The 15,472-nt window shown below is 39.9% G+C and overlaps 1 protein-coding gene across 1 annotated transcript in view; it reads right to left on the bottom strand.

Moving 5' to 3' along the window:
- The window catches only part of LOC107593014 (trichohyalin-like), a 34,978-nt gene that overhangs the window by 4,322 nt on the left and 15,184 nt on the right, over window positions 1-15,472 (bottom strand). The window contains exons 12-27 of the mRNA XM_016282597.1: window positions 13,476-13,637; window positions 12,540-12,671; window positions 12,109-12,186; window positions 9,062-9,129; window positions 8,363-8,455; window positions 8,073-8,198; window positions 7,817-7,900; window positions 7,614-7,706; window positions 7,345-7,434; window positions 7,070-7,162; window positions 6,484-6,576; window positions 6,316-6,382; window positions 5,889-6,102; window positions 2,220-2,406; window positions 2,023-2,143; window positions 449-891 (exon numbers count right to left, since the gene is read on the bottom strand). Of these exons, the coding sequence (XP_016138083.1) occupies window positions 449-891; window positions 2,023-2,143; window positions 2,220-2,406; window positions 5,889-6,102; window positions 6,316-6,382; window positions 6,484-6,576; window positions 7,070-7,162; window positions 7,345-7,434; window positions 7,614-7,706; window positions 7,817-7,900; window positions 8,073-8,198; window positions 8,363-8,455; window positions 9,062-9,129; window positions 12,109-12,186; window positions 12,540-12,671; window positions 13,476-13,637 (2,144 nt within the window). The remainder of the gene's footprint in view (window positions 1-448; window positions 892-2,022; window positions 2,144-2,219; window positions 2,407-5,888; window positions 6,103-6,315; window positions 6,383-6,483; window positions 6,577-7,069; window positions 7,163-7,344; window positions 7,435-7,613; window positions 7,707-7,816; window positions 7,901-8,072; window positions 8,199-8,362; window positions 8,456-9,061; window positions 9,130-12,108; window positions 12,187-12,539; window positions 12,672-13,475; window positions 13,638-15,472) is intronic.

Here is a 15,472-nt window from a genome sequence, read left to right on the forward strand (position 1 = left end):
AAATAAATGAACTTTTCCACGACATTCTATCAACCTGTCAACCACCTCTCTTTTTTTTGTTTTCATGTAAACACTACATTCAGATTCATCAATCGGAATGAATTCAGAACCAAAAATTGTGCATATCAGCTCACTTTTTCAGCGGCCTTGGTTCCGAATATATTTTTCCCATAGGGATTTAAATAAAACTGTTAAAAAGAAAAGTCTTTGATTTAAATATATATATATATATATACATTTTGTCTCTCATAGTTGAGGTATACCTATGATGAAAATTACAGGCCTTTCTCATCTTTTTAAGTGGGAGAACTTGCACAATTGGTGGCTGACTAAATACTTTTTTTTCCCCACTGTATATATATTAAATCAAATACTTTTTTTTTTTTTAGCTAATCCACTGACAGTCTGACTGATACAAACAGCTAGCTGTTAAATGAGAAATACTCACATCATTTCCTGGCTCAGATTTAGTAGGGTCTGAGACAGGAGGTAGTGCTGACTGAGGAGGCAGGTAGATGAGAGACAGGGGTGCTGGGCTGCACGGGCTGCAGTGGGACCCCATCCTCATTGAGGGGGTTCTGATGGAGCTCTGCGAGAGTCTGTGAATGCTGACATCTGAATGTGCTGTAATGAGTGACTGCTGTGATCTGTGAGTGCTGAAAACTGATCTGGGAGAGTCGTCATGTGCTTCATGTGTGTCTGTACTCTCTCGGTCTGTATCAGCATCCATGTCATAGTCAGAGTCAGTATAGGTGTGTTCTGGTGTGTTCTCAGTGTTCTCTAGTTCATCCTCTGAGTCGTGAGTCGTCATCTCTCTCTCATGGGTCATCAGTCTCTCAGGCTCATCCACTGGATTTGCCATCCATTCAACATCCTGTGGCCGAGGTTTTCCTAAAACAGAGGCATTGAAATGTGATTTTCTTTAACATGTTCTTGATTTTTTTTCTGTTCTGTTTTTTAGGCGGCTCTCTTCTAAGGGCGTATCATAAGGAAAAAGTGCAGTGTAATACTCTAATAAAGAAAAATAAACACTATTGTTCAAAAATATGGGGTCGGTAAGATTTTAAAATGTTTTTAAAGCACGTCTCACCAAGGTGGCATTTATTTGATCAAAATACAGTAAAAACAGTATACTGTGAAATATTATTAAAATTTAAATTAACTGTTTTCTATTTGAATATATTTTAAAATGTAATTTATTCCTGTGATGCAAAGCTGCATTTTCAGCATAATTACTCCAGTTTTCAGTGTCACACGATCCTTCAGAAATCATTCTAATATCCTGATTTGCTGCTCAAGAAACATTTATTATTATTATTATTATTGTTGAAAACAGTTGTTCTTATTAATAATTTTGTGTGAACATTTTTTCAGGATTCTTGTGAGGCAAATGGTGGTCACACCAGATACTGACTGGTTTTCTGACCCCCCCGGACCCCCCCAATACAGTAAAACGGCACATTTTAGAGTGGTCTTTTATTGTGGCCAGCCTAAGGTACACCTGTGCAATAATCATGCTGTCTAATCAGCATCTTGATATGCCACACCTGTGAGGTGGATGGATTATCTCGGCAAAGGAGAAGTGCTCACTAACACAGATTTAGACAGATTTGTGAAAAATATTTGAGAGAAATAGGCCTTTTGTGTACATAGAAAAAGTCTTAGATCTTTGAGTTCAGCTCATGAAAATTGGGGGCAAAAACAAAAGTGTTGCATTTATAATTTTGTTCAGTGTAGAATAGAAAGTAAAAAATGGAAATTGAATTATTTTATAACATTTCTTTACTGTCACTTTTGATCAATTTAATGCATCCTTGCTGAATAAAAGTATTAAATTCTTTAAAAAAGAATCCTAAGAAACAAACTCACCCCAAATTTTTGAACAGTAGAAAAAAAACTGTTTAAAAAAAATTGCCTTGACAATTTTAAGTGTTGCATCATATTAATGTTTTATGATATAAATGTTAAATATACATGCTGCTGATGGAGACAGCTCACTAGTTTATCTTAACATAAACTCACCTACAACAAATGGTTGACCCTTTTTCTTTTTAACTTTAACTGTCAGATTCTGGGCTTTTATAGGCTCTTCCTTTTCTTCTTTAGTCTCTTCTTTTTTCTGTTTTTCTGTTTTCTTTTTCTTCTGCAGATTGAGAGCATATTATAACTAATATAAGGCATATAAAATCAATATGAGCATGGACTAGTATGTAACTCACTTTCTTTGAAGTAGAAGTGGGATCATCAGGAACACTGGTATTCTGGGTCTCAATGTCTTCATGAATTTGAACACTCGTCCCTTTTGATTTGCCTGTTTGCTTATTAGACTTTTTATTTTTCTTCACTTTCTCCACCAACGTGTGTTCTGTGTCTTCTCTTCCACCTGTGTTTTCCGAATGACCTTTTCTGTCAAAACTAACAACAACGGATATCATATAAATTATTGGGAATCATTTAGAGGAGAGTGTCGGAAGTTCAGAAGTTAAGATATAGCCCAGACGGAGTGAGAGAGATTTACTGATAAGAGCTCAGATGTGAAGCGATACCCTAATCTCCTCTCGGCTTTCTCACCGCTCACAGGGCCTGAGAAGGGTTCGGGCTGAAATCTGAGCTACAATCAAAGATCGCCGGAGACTGGGACGGATGGAGTGACGAGAGAGGAATGCAAACAATGATTAGACAGAATATTAATGAGTCCCAAAAACCTTGGAGCCAAGCTGTTTGACCTCTGTCTGACCTGTGACCTGAAGTCGCAACCTGCTTTGTGTACACCAAAACACAACGGGAACGCAAGCTGGCTGATGATTGAAGATGTAAGAACTGATGAAGTGGCCAAAAGCGAGAGGGAGGAGTTTGGGGAAATTAAAAGGATGGATTTACCAGCCAGAAATTACAAAGAGCACTGGGACATATTTATTATTAAAACCCCTCCAACCCTTTCTGATAAACTATAATTATAAACTATAACTGCTAGTTATCTAAAGCAGTATTTTGTTACCAGTTTCACTCTGACCGGGTCACAATTTAGCACAATAATATAAACATTTGCAACATAACGCAATCCCTTATTCATTATTTATTTGGATAGAGGGGTTACATATGCACACTGGGAACAATTCTTGTCATTTGGCTTTTGGAATTCAAATACACAAGCGTGTCAATCATACTTAACAGTCCTGTGCATCTGTACTGATTTTATAAACACAAACACAAGAGCTCGATATTACATGTGACTGAGACTCACTCTGCCTCCATTGGTAATCCTGTCTGTATTTCTGCCTGTCCTTCAGGAGACAAAGACTCTGGTGAATGTGCTCTGGGAGTGAAATGTGTTGATTTAGGGCTGATAGCAGGCGCAGCACCTTTGGACTTCCTTGACCCCCGTGTCACCTTTGTTTTCGGCTGTAAAGTTGTAAAGTTGTCTTTACTTTTCGGTTTCTTTGCACCCAAGTGGTCTCCTCTCCTGTGAATCACAACTATTTATAGTTTAGGTAAAACTTTTGAGGGTTGTTCTTGCTTATATTGCAGCCATTTGCTAAAATCATTTAAGTTAATTTTTTTTCCTCATTAATGTACACACAGCACCCCATATTGACAGAAAAACACAGAATTGTTGACATTTTTGCAGATTTATTAAAAAAGAAAAACTGAAATATCACATGGTCCTAAGTATTCAGACCCTTTGCTGTGACACTCATATATTTAACTCATGTGCTGTCCATTTCTTCTGATCATCCTTGTGATGGTTCTACACCTTCATTTGAGTCCATCTGTGTTTGATTATACTGATTGGACTTGATTTGGAAAGCCACACACCTGTCTATATAAGACCTTACATCTCACAGTGCATGTCAGAGCAAATGAGAATTATGAGGTCAAAGGAACTGCCTGAAGAGCTCAGAGACAGAATTGTGGCAAGGCACAGATCTGGCCAAGGTTACAAACAAATTTCTGCTGCACTTAAGGTTCCCAAGAGCACAGTGGCCTCCATTCCTTAAATGGAAGACGTTTGGGACGATCAGAACCCTTCCTAGAGCTGGCCGTCCGGCCAAACTGAGCTCTCGGGGGGGAAGAGCCTTGGTGAGAGAGGTAAAGAAGAACCCAAAGATCACTGTGGCTGAGCTCCAGAGATGCAGTCGGGAGATGGGAGAAAGTTGTAGAAAGTCAACCATCACTGCAGCCCTCCACCAGTCGGGGCTTTATGGCAGAGTGGCCCGACGGAAGCCTCTCCTCAGTGCAAGACACATGAAAGCCCGCATGGGGTTGTGAGATGGTGAGAAATAAGATTCTCTGGTCTGATGAGATAGAACTTTTTGGCCTTAATTCTAAGCTGTATGTGTGGAGAAAACCAGGCACTGCTCATCACCTGTACAATACAGTCCCAACAGTGAGGCATGGTGGTGGCAGCATCATGCTGTGGGGGTGTTTTTCAGCTGCAGGGACAGGATGACTGGTTGCAATCGAGGGAAAGATGAATGTGGCCAAGTACAGGGATATCCTGGACGAAAACCTTCTCCTGAGTGCTCAGGACCTCAGACTGGGCCTAAGGTTTACCTTCCAACAAGACAATGACGCTAAGCACACAGCTAAAATAACGAATGAGTGGCTTCACAACAACTCTGTGACTGTTCTTGGATGGCCCAGCCAGAGCCCTGACCTTAAACCCAATTGAGCATCTCTGGAGAGACCTAAAAATGGCTGTCCACCAACGTTTACCATTCAACCTGACAGAACTGGAGAGGATCTGCAAGGAGGAATGGCAGAGGATCCCCAAATCCAGGTGTGAAAAACTTTGCATCTTTCCCAAAAAGACTCATGGCTGTATTAGATCAAAAGGGTGCTTCTACTAAATACTGAGCAATGGGTCTGAATACTTAGGACCATGTGATATTTCAGTTTTTCTTTTTTAATAAATCTGCAAAAATGTCAACAATTCTGTGTTTTTCTGTCAATATGGGGTGCTGTGTGTACATTAATGAGGAAAAAAATTAACTTAAATGATTTTAGCAAATGGCTGCAATATAACAAAGAGTGAAAAATTTAAGGGGGTCTGAATACTTTCCGTACCCACTGTATATATTAATGGGAATCATTTGGAGGAGAGTGTCGGAAGTTCACAAGTTAAAGATATAGCCCAGACGGAGTGAGGTAGGGAGTGAGAGAGATTTACTGATATGAGCTCAAATGTGAAGTGATACCCTAATCTCCACTCAGCTTTCTCACCACTCACAGGGCCTGAGAAGGGTTCAGGCTGAAATCTGAGCTACAATCAAAGTGTGCCGGAGATTGGGACAGATGGAGTGACAAGAGAGGAATGCAAACAGTGATTAGACGGGATATTAATGAGTCCCAAAAACCTTGGAGCCAGGCTGTTTGACCTATGTCTGACCTCTGACCTGAAGTCGCAGCCTGCTTTGTGTACACCAAAACACAACGGGAACACAAGCAGGCTGATGATTGAAGAGGTAAGAACTGATGAAGTGGCCAAAATTGAGAGGGAGGAGTTTGGGGAAATTAAAAGGACGTCAGGGGATTTACTGGCCAGAAATTACAAAGAGCACTGGGTCATATTTAACCCTCTAATCCTCTCTGATAAAATATAATTATAAACTATAACTGTTAGTTAACTAAAGCAGTATTTTGTTACCGTTTCTCTCTGACCAGGTCTCAATTTAAACTTTTTCAACATAACACAAGCCCTTATGCATCATTTATTTGGATAGAGGGGTTATATGTGCATGCTGGGAACATTCAGGGAACTTACTGTCATTTGGCTTTACGAATTCAAATACACAAGCGTGTCAATCATACTTACCAGTCCTGTGCATCAGTACAGATTTTATAAACACAAAAACAAGAGCATAAAATTACATGTGACTGAGACTCACTCTGCCTCCGTTGGTAATCCTGTCTGGATTTCTGACTGTCCTTCAGGAGACAAAGAATCCGGTGAATGTGCTCTGGGAGTGACATGTGTTGATTTAGGGCTGATAGCAGGCGCAGCACCTTTGGACTTCCTTGACCTCCGTGTCACCTTTGTTTCCGGCTGTAAAGTTGTTGTCTTTACTTTTCGTTTTTTTTGCACCCCAGTGGCCTCCTCTCCTGTTGGCAGAATCACAATTATTTATAGTTTAGGTAATACTTTCAAGGGATTTGGAGCAAAGAAATGCAGAAATTGTTCTACTCTGAAAGTTCAGTTATTAAAGACATTCAACATCTTCTTTGACTTAAATGGAAAAATCTAGGGCAGAGCTTAGATACCAGATCAGCAGCATTACTCTTTATGTTGCTGTGCAGAGCTGTAACTCAGGTTACCGGTTTTGTTGAGCTGGTGAGTCGTAGAGCTGCTCATTTCCTCTAATCTCTCCTCCGGTAAATAGATCTTGAGAGAGATGGGATAAGACTCTTAATGGACAACTGGGTTGTATTTAACCCAGCATTTTTTAGAGTGTATGCTACATGTTATACCAGTGAAGGAATTACCTGTTCATTCTGAATTATTTCACTGTCAGAGCCGAAACAATCCTCCTTCCTCTTGGCTTTAGTCTGCTTTGCATGGGATCTCACCTTAAATGTCTACAGAAAACAGCATCACTCATTCCCTACTGTTCAAAAGTTTTGGGTAAGTACACTCTAAAAAATGCTGGGTTAGATATAACCCAGCGCTGGGTTAAAAGGGACAAACCCAGCTATTGGGTTGTTTTGAACCCAACTGTTGGGTCAAAACAACCCAAAAGCTGGGTTTGTCCCTTTTTAACCCAGCGCTGGGTAATATTTAACCCAGCATTTTTTAGAGTGTACGTTTCTTAAAGAAAAAAAAGAATACTTTTACATTTTAAAACACATCAAAATAGAAAACAATTATTTTAAATTATAATAATATTACTATATTATAATAATATAAAATACTGTTTTTACCGTAATTTTTGATCAAACAAATGCAGCCTTGGTGAGCATAAGAGACTTCTTTCAAGTGTTGCATGGTAGCAAGAGTTTCATAGGTTATTACGATGTGAAGATAATCAGTTTTATAATATTGTGCTATACAGTGTAAAAGAGGAAAATTCACCTGCGTCTCATGGATTATTTCACTGTCAGCACCTAAACCATCATCCTTCCTCTTGGCATTAGTCTGCTTTGCACGCGATCTGACCTTAAACACCTAGAGAAAACAGCATCTCACATATTTCATTGTGATTTCCACCTGAATCTGTAGCTCTTAGGTCAGCTGGTCTGAACATGGTTTAGGCTTCACAGATTAAGACTTTCTGGCTGCAGAGGTTGAAGGTGACTGATCTCATAATAGCGTACTAAACTGCAAACAGTTCAAAGAGAAAGACTCACCTTTTCCTCCTGGATGAGTTCACTGTCAGCACCTAAACAATCATCCTTCTTGGCATTAGTCTGCTTTACACGTGATCTGACCTTATATACCTACAGAAAACAGCACCTGATATATTGTAAGTCTGTTATTTCCATCTGAATCTATAGCTTTTTGTTCAGCTGGTCTGAAGATGGTTTAGGCCTCAGAGATTATTAAGACTTCCTCATTGCAGCGGTTGAAGGTGACCAATCTTATAACAGCGTAATACAGGTAAAAGAGGAGGACTCACCTGTTCGTCCTGGATTATTTCATTGTCAGCACCTAAACGAATTTCCTTCCTCTTGGCTTTAGTCTGCTCTGCATGTGATCTGACCTTAATCACCTACAAAAAAACAGTGTCTCTCCACAAAATCAGTTACGCTGGAACCATAAGTGAACTGTTACTTTGTTATAACAAATCTCATAATAGTGTGCTAAATGAGGAAGACTCACCCTTTCTTTCTGAATTATCTGACAGTCAGAGCCGAAATCGTCCTCTGCATTATTCTGTTGTGCATGAGCTTTCACCCTAAACACCTACAGAAAAGATTCACTAATATGATCGATAGATCCTGTGTTTGTTATTGCCATGACTTATTGATTCAGGATACTGAACTTACTGTAGTGGAATGTGTAACGCAGAGGACATTTTAAAAGAGAGAAAGTCATACAGGTTTGGAAGGACATGATGACATGAAATTAAACTCACCTGTGCATTATTAACAGGTTTATTGTCAGAGCCATTTCCCTTGTCCTCATCCTCCTCTTCCTCATCCACCTCCTCGTCTTCTTCCTCCTCCTCTTCCTCTTCCTCCTCCTCCTCTTCCTCATCCACCTCCTCGTCTTCTTCTTCCTCCTCCTCCTCCTCTGCATTAGTTTCTTCATGAGAGCTGACCTTAAACACCTACCGAAAGCAGCATGTGATTTTTCACCAAAAATTATCCTGAAATTTCCCAGAGGTCATCATCAATCTGATGTAATCATGTTCAGAAAGCTCACCTGCCTCTTCCGAACTGTTTTATTGTGGGAACCTAATGGATTCCGCCTCTTTGTGGCGTTCATTTTCTCTGCAGTTTTATTGACCTTAAACTCCTACAGAAAATAGCACCACACAAATATTTTGTGATTTTTACAAAACCAATTATCCTGTAGAATTCCTCAAAATTTTCAAGCTCATAGATCATCAAGGCTTTCTGGCAAAAGAAGCTGAAGTTAGGATCAAAACCCTAAAGAAAATGTCCGATTAGTTTACGGTGTAAAGTTCTTGTGTTTTTGCCATTGCTCTGCACAATGTTAAGGATCACACGGACGGAAAACTTCTCTGGTGCCAAAAAAGCACTTAACGGTGTCCTTGATCAATCAATGAATCAATGCAACAACAGATTGCACCTTGCATGTTGCTTGATTAATAACAACTACTCATCAACACATGCTGTGCTCCACACAGAAGTATAAAAAGAATATTAATTGAGAGCAAAGTCATGCTGGCTTTGTCGGCATAATGGAAATATCATTAATTTGGGAACAGAACTGGCTTTGATTAAAGGGGATTTTATCTGACCTTGATATGTTGAGGTGGGTGCACTGAACTAAAGTTCATATTTAATTCCTTCTCTCTCACTGTGAAATATTTCATGCTAGATTATAAGTGTCTCTCACTCTCAGCAGCTATAGTGGATGGAAAGGTTGAGGTCATACCTCATGACTAGAGTCAAGCTGTTCTGTGTTTGAAGTAGTTTCTTCAGTATTACTTGTGGTGTCTTCCTCTGCAAACAGACATAACATGTTTCTGCATGACTAATAAAGGAGTTAATAAATGCATTCAAATATCTCCTAATGTTTGGGTTCAGCTTTTTTTTTTTGAAAAATGAATTAATACTCCTATTCTGCAAGGGTGCATTAAATTAATGAAAAGTAACAGTAAAGATTTACAATATTACAAAAGATTTCTCTTTCAAAAACTTTGTTTGAATTTGAATTTTCCACTCATCAAAAGTTCTGAAAAAAAAAACTTTTAAGCTTAACTTTTAAGCAGCACAAATGTTTTTCAGCTTTGATCATATTCTTGAGTAGCAAATTAGCATATTAGAATGATTTCTGAAGGATCATGTGACACTAAACTGGATTAATGGCTGCTGAAAATTCATATATTCAAAATTAAAATAGAAAGTAGTTCATTTTAAATAAAAGTAATACATCTCTCAATATTACAGTTTGATCAAATAAACGCAGCTATGGTGAGCATAAGAGACTTCTTTAGAATTAGATGAAAAATTGTTGGATAATTTGACTTATTGACAGAGACACTACATATTTTAGAACTAGTGCAACAAAATAGCGAGTAAACAGTGCCCATTAGGTTCTTAACTCACCTTTGTATCTGTATTTTGTCTTGTGTTAGTTTGGTCACAAATAAAACGGCTAAATCAAAGTCTTCATTAAGTGTACACAAAATGACTAACTGAATTGTACCATCAACATTTACAATCAGCTTATTATGATCAGTACAATTTGCTTCTGCCATAAATCTTTATTTTGACACACAATTTGCAAAGTCAGGGCTGGTAAATCTCCCACTGGTAATTACAACTTCATGGTGGCACTCAGCTTGTAAATACAATCATTCTGACATGACATGAATGCACTGGGCTGTCGTAAGGCTGAAGTTTAGTATGCTTGTCGCCTCTAATCAGGTGGACGAACCTCATGAAAAAGTGCTGCATTCCACCAGGGGGCACAAGAAACGTAGGCCTGTCCCAAGCATGATCAACAAAAACCTCAACAGCACATGACCGCAGTTTAGCTTGCCATGCTAAATTTATTTATAATAGTATGTTTATGTGTCTAGTCATTTCTCAGTCAAATCTGGTATATCTTTTTGTCTGAGAAAATAGTTCTGAAGTTACAGTGCGGTTTGATTTAGGTTGTAGAATAGCAACCGCAGCTTCTCAGTTTGCCATTTGTACAATGTATTTTACTGACACAGATATTCGCGCGCACACTTTTGGATGCCAGATTTCTGTCTTCTGCATTAAACCATGAGTGAGCAAGCATGTTTAGTGTCCTGCTGTAGGATTTGCAGTGTTTTTCTTTGTGCCTCTCGCTGGATCACAGCCTGTGCAACCGGCCTGTAGTCTGGACACAGAGCGGCCAGTTATTTTACACCCCTGCACCAGCCAGTGATGGTTTATTTTTCAGCAAGTCTGTCTGCTTTAATGGGTTCCAGCTCTGCTTTGATGTCAATGAGGCAAAGAAACGGGTGTGTAGAGGAGATAGACAGTAAGAGGGAGCGAGTGTAACCGAGGGGGATGGAAAGAGCATCACACATTCGCCTGTAAGGCTGTGTGAACGCAGCGGCGACCCCATCCTCAGGAGAGAAGGGCTGTATTTTGTTCCACATTCTTGCTGTGTGCTGTGAGTGAGACCTCTGCTCTGTCTCTTCACACCCCGCTCACCTTCCACGGCCTCTGATCTTACACACCCATCCACTGCAATTATTCATCCTGCATGTCACAAATCCTGCCGAAAAGCAACAGGACTGCTCTTCTGCTTGCTTTTTCCTTCTGTCTTTTTCTTGATTCGTGTCTCTGTCTCACTTTTTTCTCTGTTTCTGTCAGAGCCCCAGCTGAACGTCTGGTCGGTGGGGGTTGAGTTTCTGACCAGTGACAGGATAAAGGAAACAGAGCAGCTCCAGAGGTCGGCTTGAGAAAACACAGCCTCTGTCAGTCACACAGACTCCTGGGCCGGGATTAGGCCTCAGTTTGGGGGGGATCAGGTTTCTCTGTCCGGAATACCTCACTGCTGCAAACCACTACCAGATGTGGAGCAGCCTGCATGAGAGCAAGAGGGAGGGGGCGCTGTGTGCTTTATATGCATGTTTGTGTGTTTGTGTTCCATTGTACTGTACTATTTTTACTTGTCTTTTACTCGTTAGAGCACATATGAGATGAGTTTGAGGATGGGGTGAATTTCTAAAAAAGGTTGGTTATGTAAAAAATGCAAATTTGATGAAAGGTTCTTAAGTGAACCCATATGAAGGCTGCAATATCTACAGCTACATCAGATATTGAGCCCATGAGATGGAAACTCATTCATTGTTCAATTCTATTATTTGGCTACTCTTTTATGTAAGAGTATGATTATATTTTATATGTATGTTATTATATTATGTCATATTATATTGTCCCAGTTTTAATATGAGCATTATTAATAATTAACCATTTTTCATTTTAAATCCTATACACAGATAGATAGATAGATAGATAGATAGATAGATAGATAGATAGATAGATAGATAGATAGATAGATAGATAGATATAATTTTTTAAGCACCAAATCAGCATTATGAAACGATTTCTGAAGGATCATGTGACACTGAAAACTGGAGTAATGGCTGCTGAAAATTCTGCTTTACCATCACAGGAAAAAAAATACATTTGAAAATATATTTAAATGGAAAACAGCTATTTTAAATCTTAATAATATTTCACTATATTACAGTTTTAACTCTATTTTTAATCAAATAAATGCACCCTTTGTGGTCATAAGAGACTTCTTTCAAAAAATTTTAAAAACTTACCGACCCCAGACTTTTGAAAGGTTGTGGATAATACACAAATATAAGACACAACTGTATTATTATTACTACTATTATTATATGTAATATGTATATGCAAATTGTTCCATATTAACCATCTGCACACTCCAGATTAAAATGTCCTATTCTTCGGATAGGAAACGCTAACCTTCATCTGTGTCGTGGTCCTCTATAAGGATTGTCCAAGGCTGTTTCAAATCTCCCTCTGAAGTCACAACCTTAAGAACTAGAAACAAAGAGGTACATTCTTCATGTTAAAATCATCTCTGTCTGTTACAGACCTCCTATGCTCTTTATTTTTGTTTTGTCTGCTGTGCTTCCCTTTATTTGACCTGAACTTTCAGCCATCACCTACTCTGTCCTTGTAGAACACTAACACAGACTCCCCTGACAACAAGTTACATTTACAACATAATAACTCCAATAACACACGTCGTTGAGAATAACGTCTTGTGAACATTTTAATGTGTTTTTTTTCTTTTCCTTAAGAGCCCTGCAAGTAAAAGCCGGTATAGACATTTCTGTGCTCTGTGTGTATTTGGTTTAGCACAATATAAAACCAAGTAAAGCCTTGATTACCGTGACCTTGTGTGACATCACCCATTATTGGGTGGTCCTTAGTGTCAACTGCGGGATCCCAGAGAGACAAGCGTATGATTTCCCCATCAGGACCCATTATTAAGGTGCCCACCGCTTGGCCTCCCTGCCATTCTGACAAACACAGACATTCAAACAGTGAGACTTAACAAACCTAAAAAAGGAAAAAGCAGAAAGTGCTCTACATACAGGGGCTCCAAGATTAAACACTTAAATCACATTTAAAAACGTATGCATGTCATTGCATTAGAAACATTGACCTAAGTGGCATAGATATCATAAGCAAAACATTTCACAAAAATGTGTTGTCAAAATTTAAAATTATTCATTCATAATCAATATGATGAACAGCAGTCTGATCTCAGTAGTATTAATAGGCATGTTTACACACGCATTTTTGTATGTTTGAGTATATGCTGAAATGCACAATATGGACAAATCAACAGCATTTCAATCAAAAAAAAGTTTACATGCACAGCTTTAGAATCTTTTATACTACAGATATATGTGTATTGTTACATTTTACTATTATATAGATATTTTTAATCTATAAAATAATTGTATTATTTATTTTTAAATCAAATACACAATTCTCGATGAGCACTATTTGTTCATACAGTATCACACATTTAAGCTAAGTTTTTAAAAACTTTTGGTTTAAACTACAGTCTCCAGGGTCACAGCATCCTAGACACCAGTATTTTAATTATTCATAAAAGCTGAATCACTGTCTGGGATTTCATTATGGAGACAAAGGTTAGGATCATGATTTTTCTGTAGTATTACAGCACACTGTGCATGTATATTAGCATGGTTTGTTGTTTGCTTTTAGCATCTGATTGAATGCTTGGACCTGGAAACCGTGACACTAGATGTCAGACTTAACAAGTGGTAGGCCTTTATGAAGCATGCTGTTACCTCTGAGCTCCAGAGGGAGACAACCTCTAGTGATTCCTGTTTGTGTTTCTGTTGTGTCTGCAGGGTCGTGTAGGTTCTGTCTGTACACCGCCATGGAGCTCTGTTTACCTGGACCCCTCCGGCCCACCAGGGGGGGCAATGGACCAAGAGGAGGATGTTGATCTATGGGAATTAAAGGTAAAGGATTCACTTCAGTTCTTCAGTAGCAATAGTTAAACAATCTCAAACTGAACAAGAAATGACTGCAGAAATGCTCAGGTTGAATCTACAGCAGTGCAGCGTTCTCATAGAGGCTTGTTGTGCCTGGGTCCGTGAGTGCTAATGGACAACTGAACCTTAGCCTCTGTGTTGTTATTTACCGTATCAGCCCCTGAGATCTCCCCACCACCCCTGTTCTCACTGCCCACTGCTCTGCCTGTCTAAAGACTTCATTTAGCTGCAGCCAAGCACAAGCTGAGCTACACATGAAGAGGTGCTCGGCCCTCAGAGGGGGGCTGCGCTCTACCACCACCACTAGCACTGTATGAGCCACTGCAGCCCTGGAGCTTACAGCTTATTTAAGCCTCGTTTGAGGAGTTATGCGAACATCGAGGCGATGCGCGAAAACGCCTATGAGAGAATGCCCCCTGTAGAAGAGACGCTAGCCAGCTATCTCTCTAGGGGTGAGACATCGTCTCTCAAAACTCCCTCCTTGCCATCCGTGCCCCTTCAAACGTCAGCGCTCTCGTCCGGATCAGAGTAATACTTAGGTATCCACTCTTTTTCCTCAGGGGGTGTAACATCTACCCCTTTTTCTTCCCCTTCATAATTCCCCTGTAACCACATCTCTCCACCTGACCGAGGTTAGGTAAAAGCTTCCTGCATAACAGTCTCCCACTGGACCTATGATGTTTTGGTTGGTTCTATGGCTAAATCATAGTGACCACCTTACTGATGGTCCGGTCTAGAGGCTTCTCCGGACAGAGCTCTGATGCGGGAACCATGGTGGGTGAGTTCGATCCATGTCTATAATATGTATATATGAATATATATGTGTATCTAATGAGATTGGTGGTTGTGTATTACCTTCTGCTAGTTTTTTGCAGTGTTGCCGGGACCTGTGTGTTTCTGCCCCCCCCCCTCCCCCCCGTTTTTTCTAGGATAAGTCCTCGATGAGGCCCCTCTGTCGGGTTCAGAACCAGGTGCTCGACTTGCAGTATGTATTTCACTCGTCGATGTATGTCCAGATGGTAAGAAAAGCTGGGTTTCGGCTTCATACTTTCCTGGATCATGTGGCCATAAAACAGGCTTCTGCGGGACGTCCGGGCTGGGGTTACGCTTTCATGGCATTTCCCGATCACCAGGATATCCCCTCTTGCTGAGGCATTGAGCGGGAGGTATAGGTGGCATTACGGGAACCTTCCTGTGTAAATGCTGTCTCAGGCAGTGCTCCCCTTGCCTTTGAGGGTTGTATTTGAGCTTGCCTCTCCTGTTTGGCCCAATACTTCCGGGTATCTGTAATCAGATGCTTGGAAAAATCTAAATCCAAATACTTTGGTAAGTGCACACGTAAGCTTTGCGCACTTTTCTACAAATCCACATGAGTGGTAAGTGTGCATGATATGCTTTGCGCACTTTCTAAAATCCACATAGCTGGTAAATGTGCACATTATGCTTTGCCTACTTCCTAAAAACCACATAAGTGGTAAGTATGCATGTTATGCTTTGCCACTTTTCTGAAATCCTGTATGGTAGGGGTTACGCGTTATTGACCTCGTTCTCTTTCTCTGAGTTGGTTAGACCCCCGGTACCTTGGGCTCCTCTCAACTAGTGTGTCTCTGTCGACACACTCTGGAAGCATTGCTCTCTGAGGAGTTTGATTCCTCGCTCCATGGGCTGTCCTCGTGGTAGTATTGAGCAGTGCTCCCCTTTATCAAAGGGTTACCTGGAATGAGCAACGTTATTCCTCTGAATTTGGAGTTCTCCTCTCACATGAGAAGTTTGAGTTCTCTGTTTCT

The sequence above is a fragment of the Sinocyclocheilus grahami genome, unplaced genomic scaffold (assembly GCF_001515645.1).
Source record: "Sinocyclocheilus grahami isolate Dianchi unplaced genomic scaffold, SAMN03320097.WGS_v1.1 scaffold162.1, whole genome shotgun sequence".
NCBI lineage: Eukaryota > Metazoa > Chordata > Actinopteri > Cypriniformes > Cyprinidae > Sinocyclocheilus > Sinocyclocheilus grahami.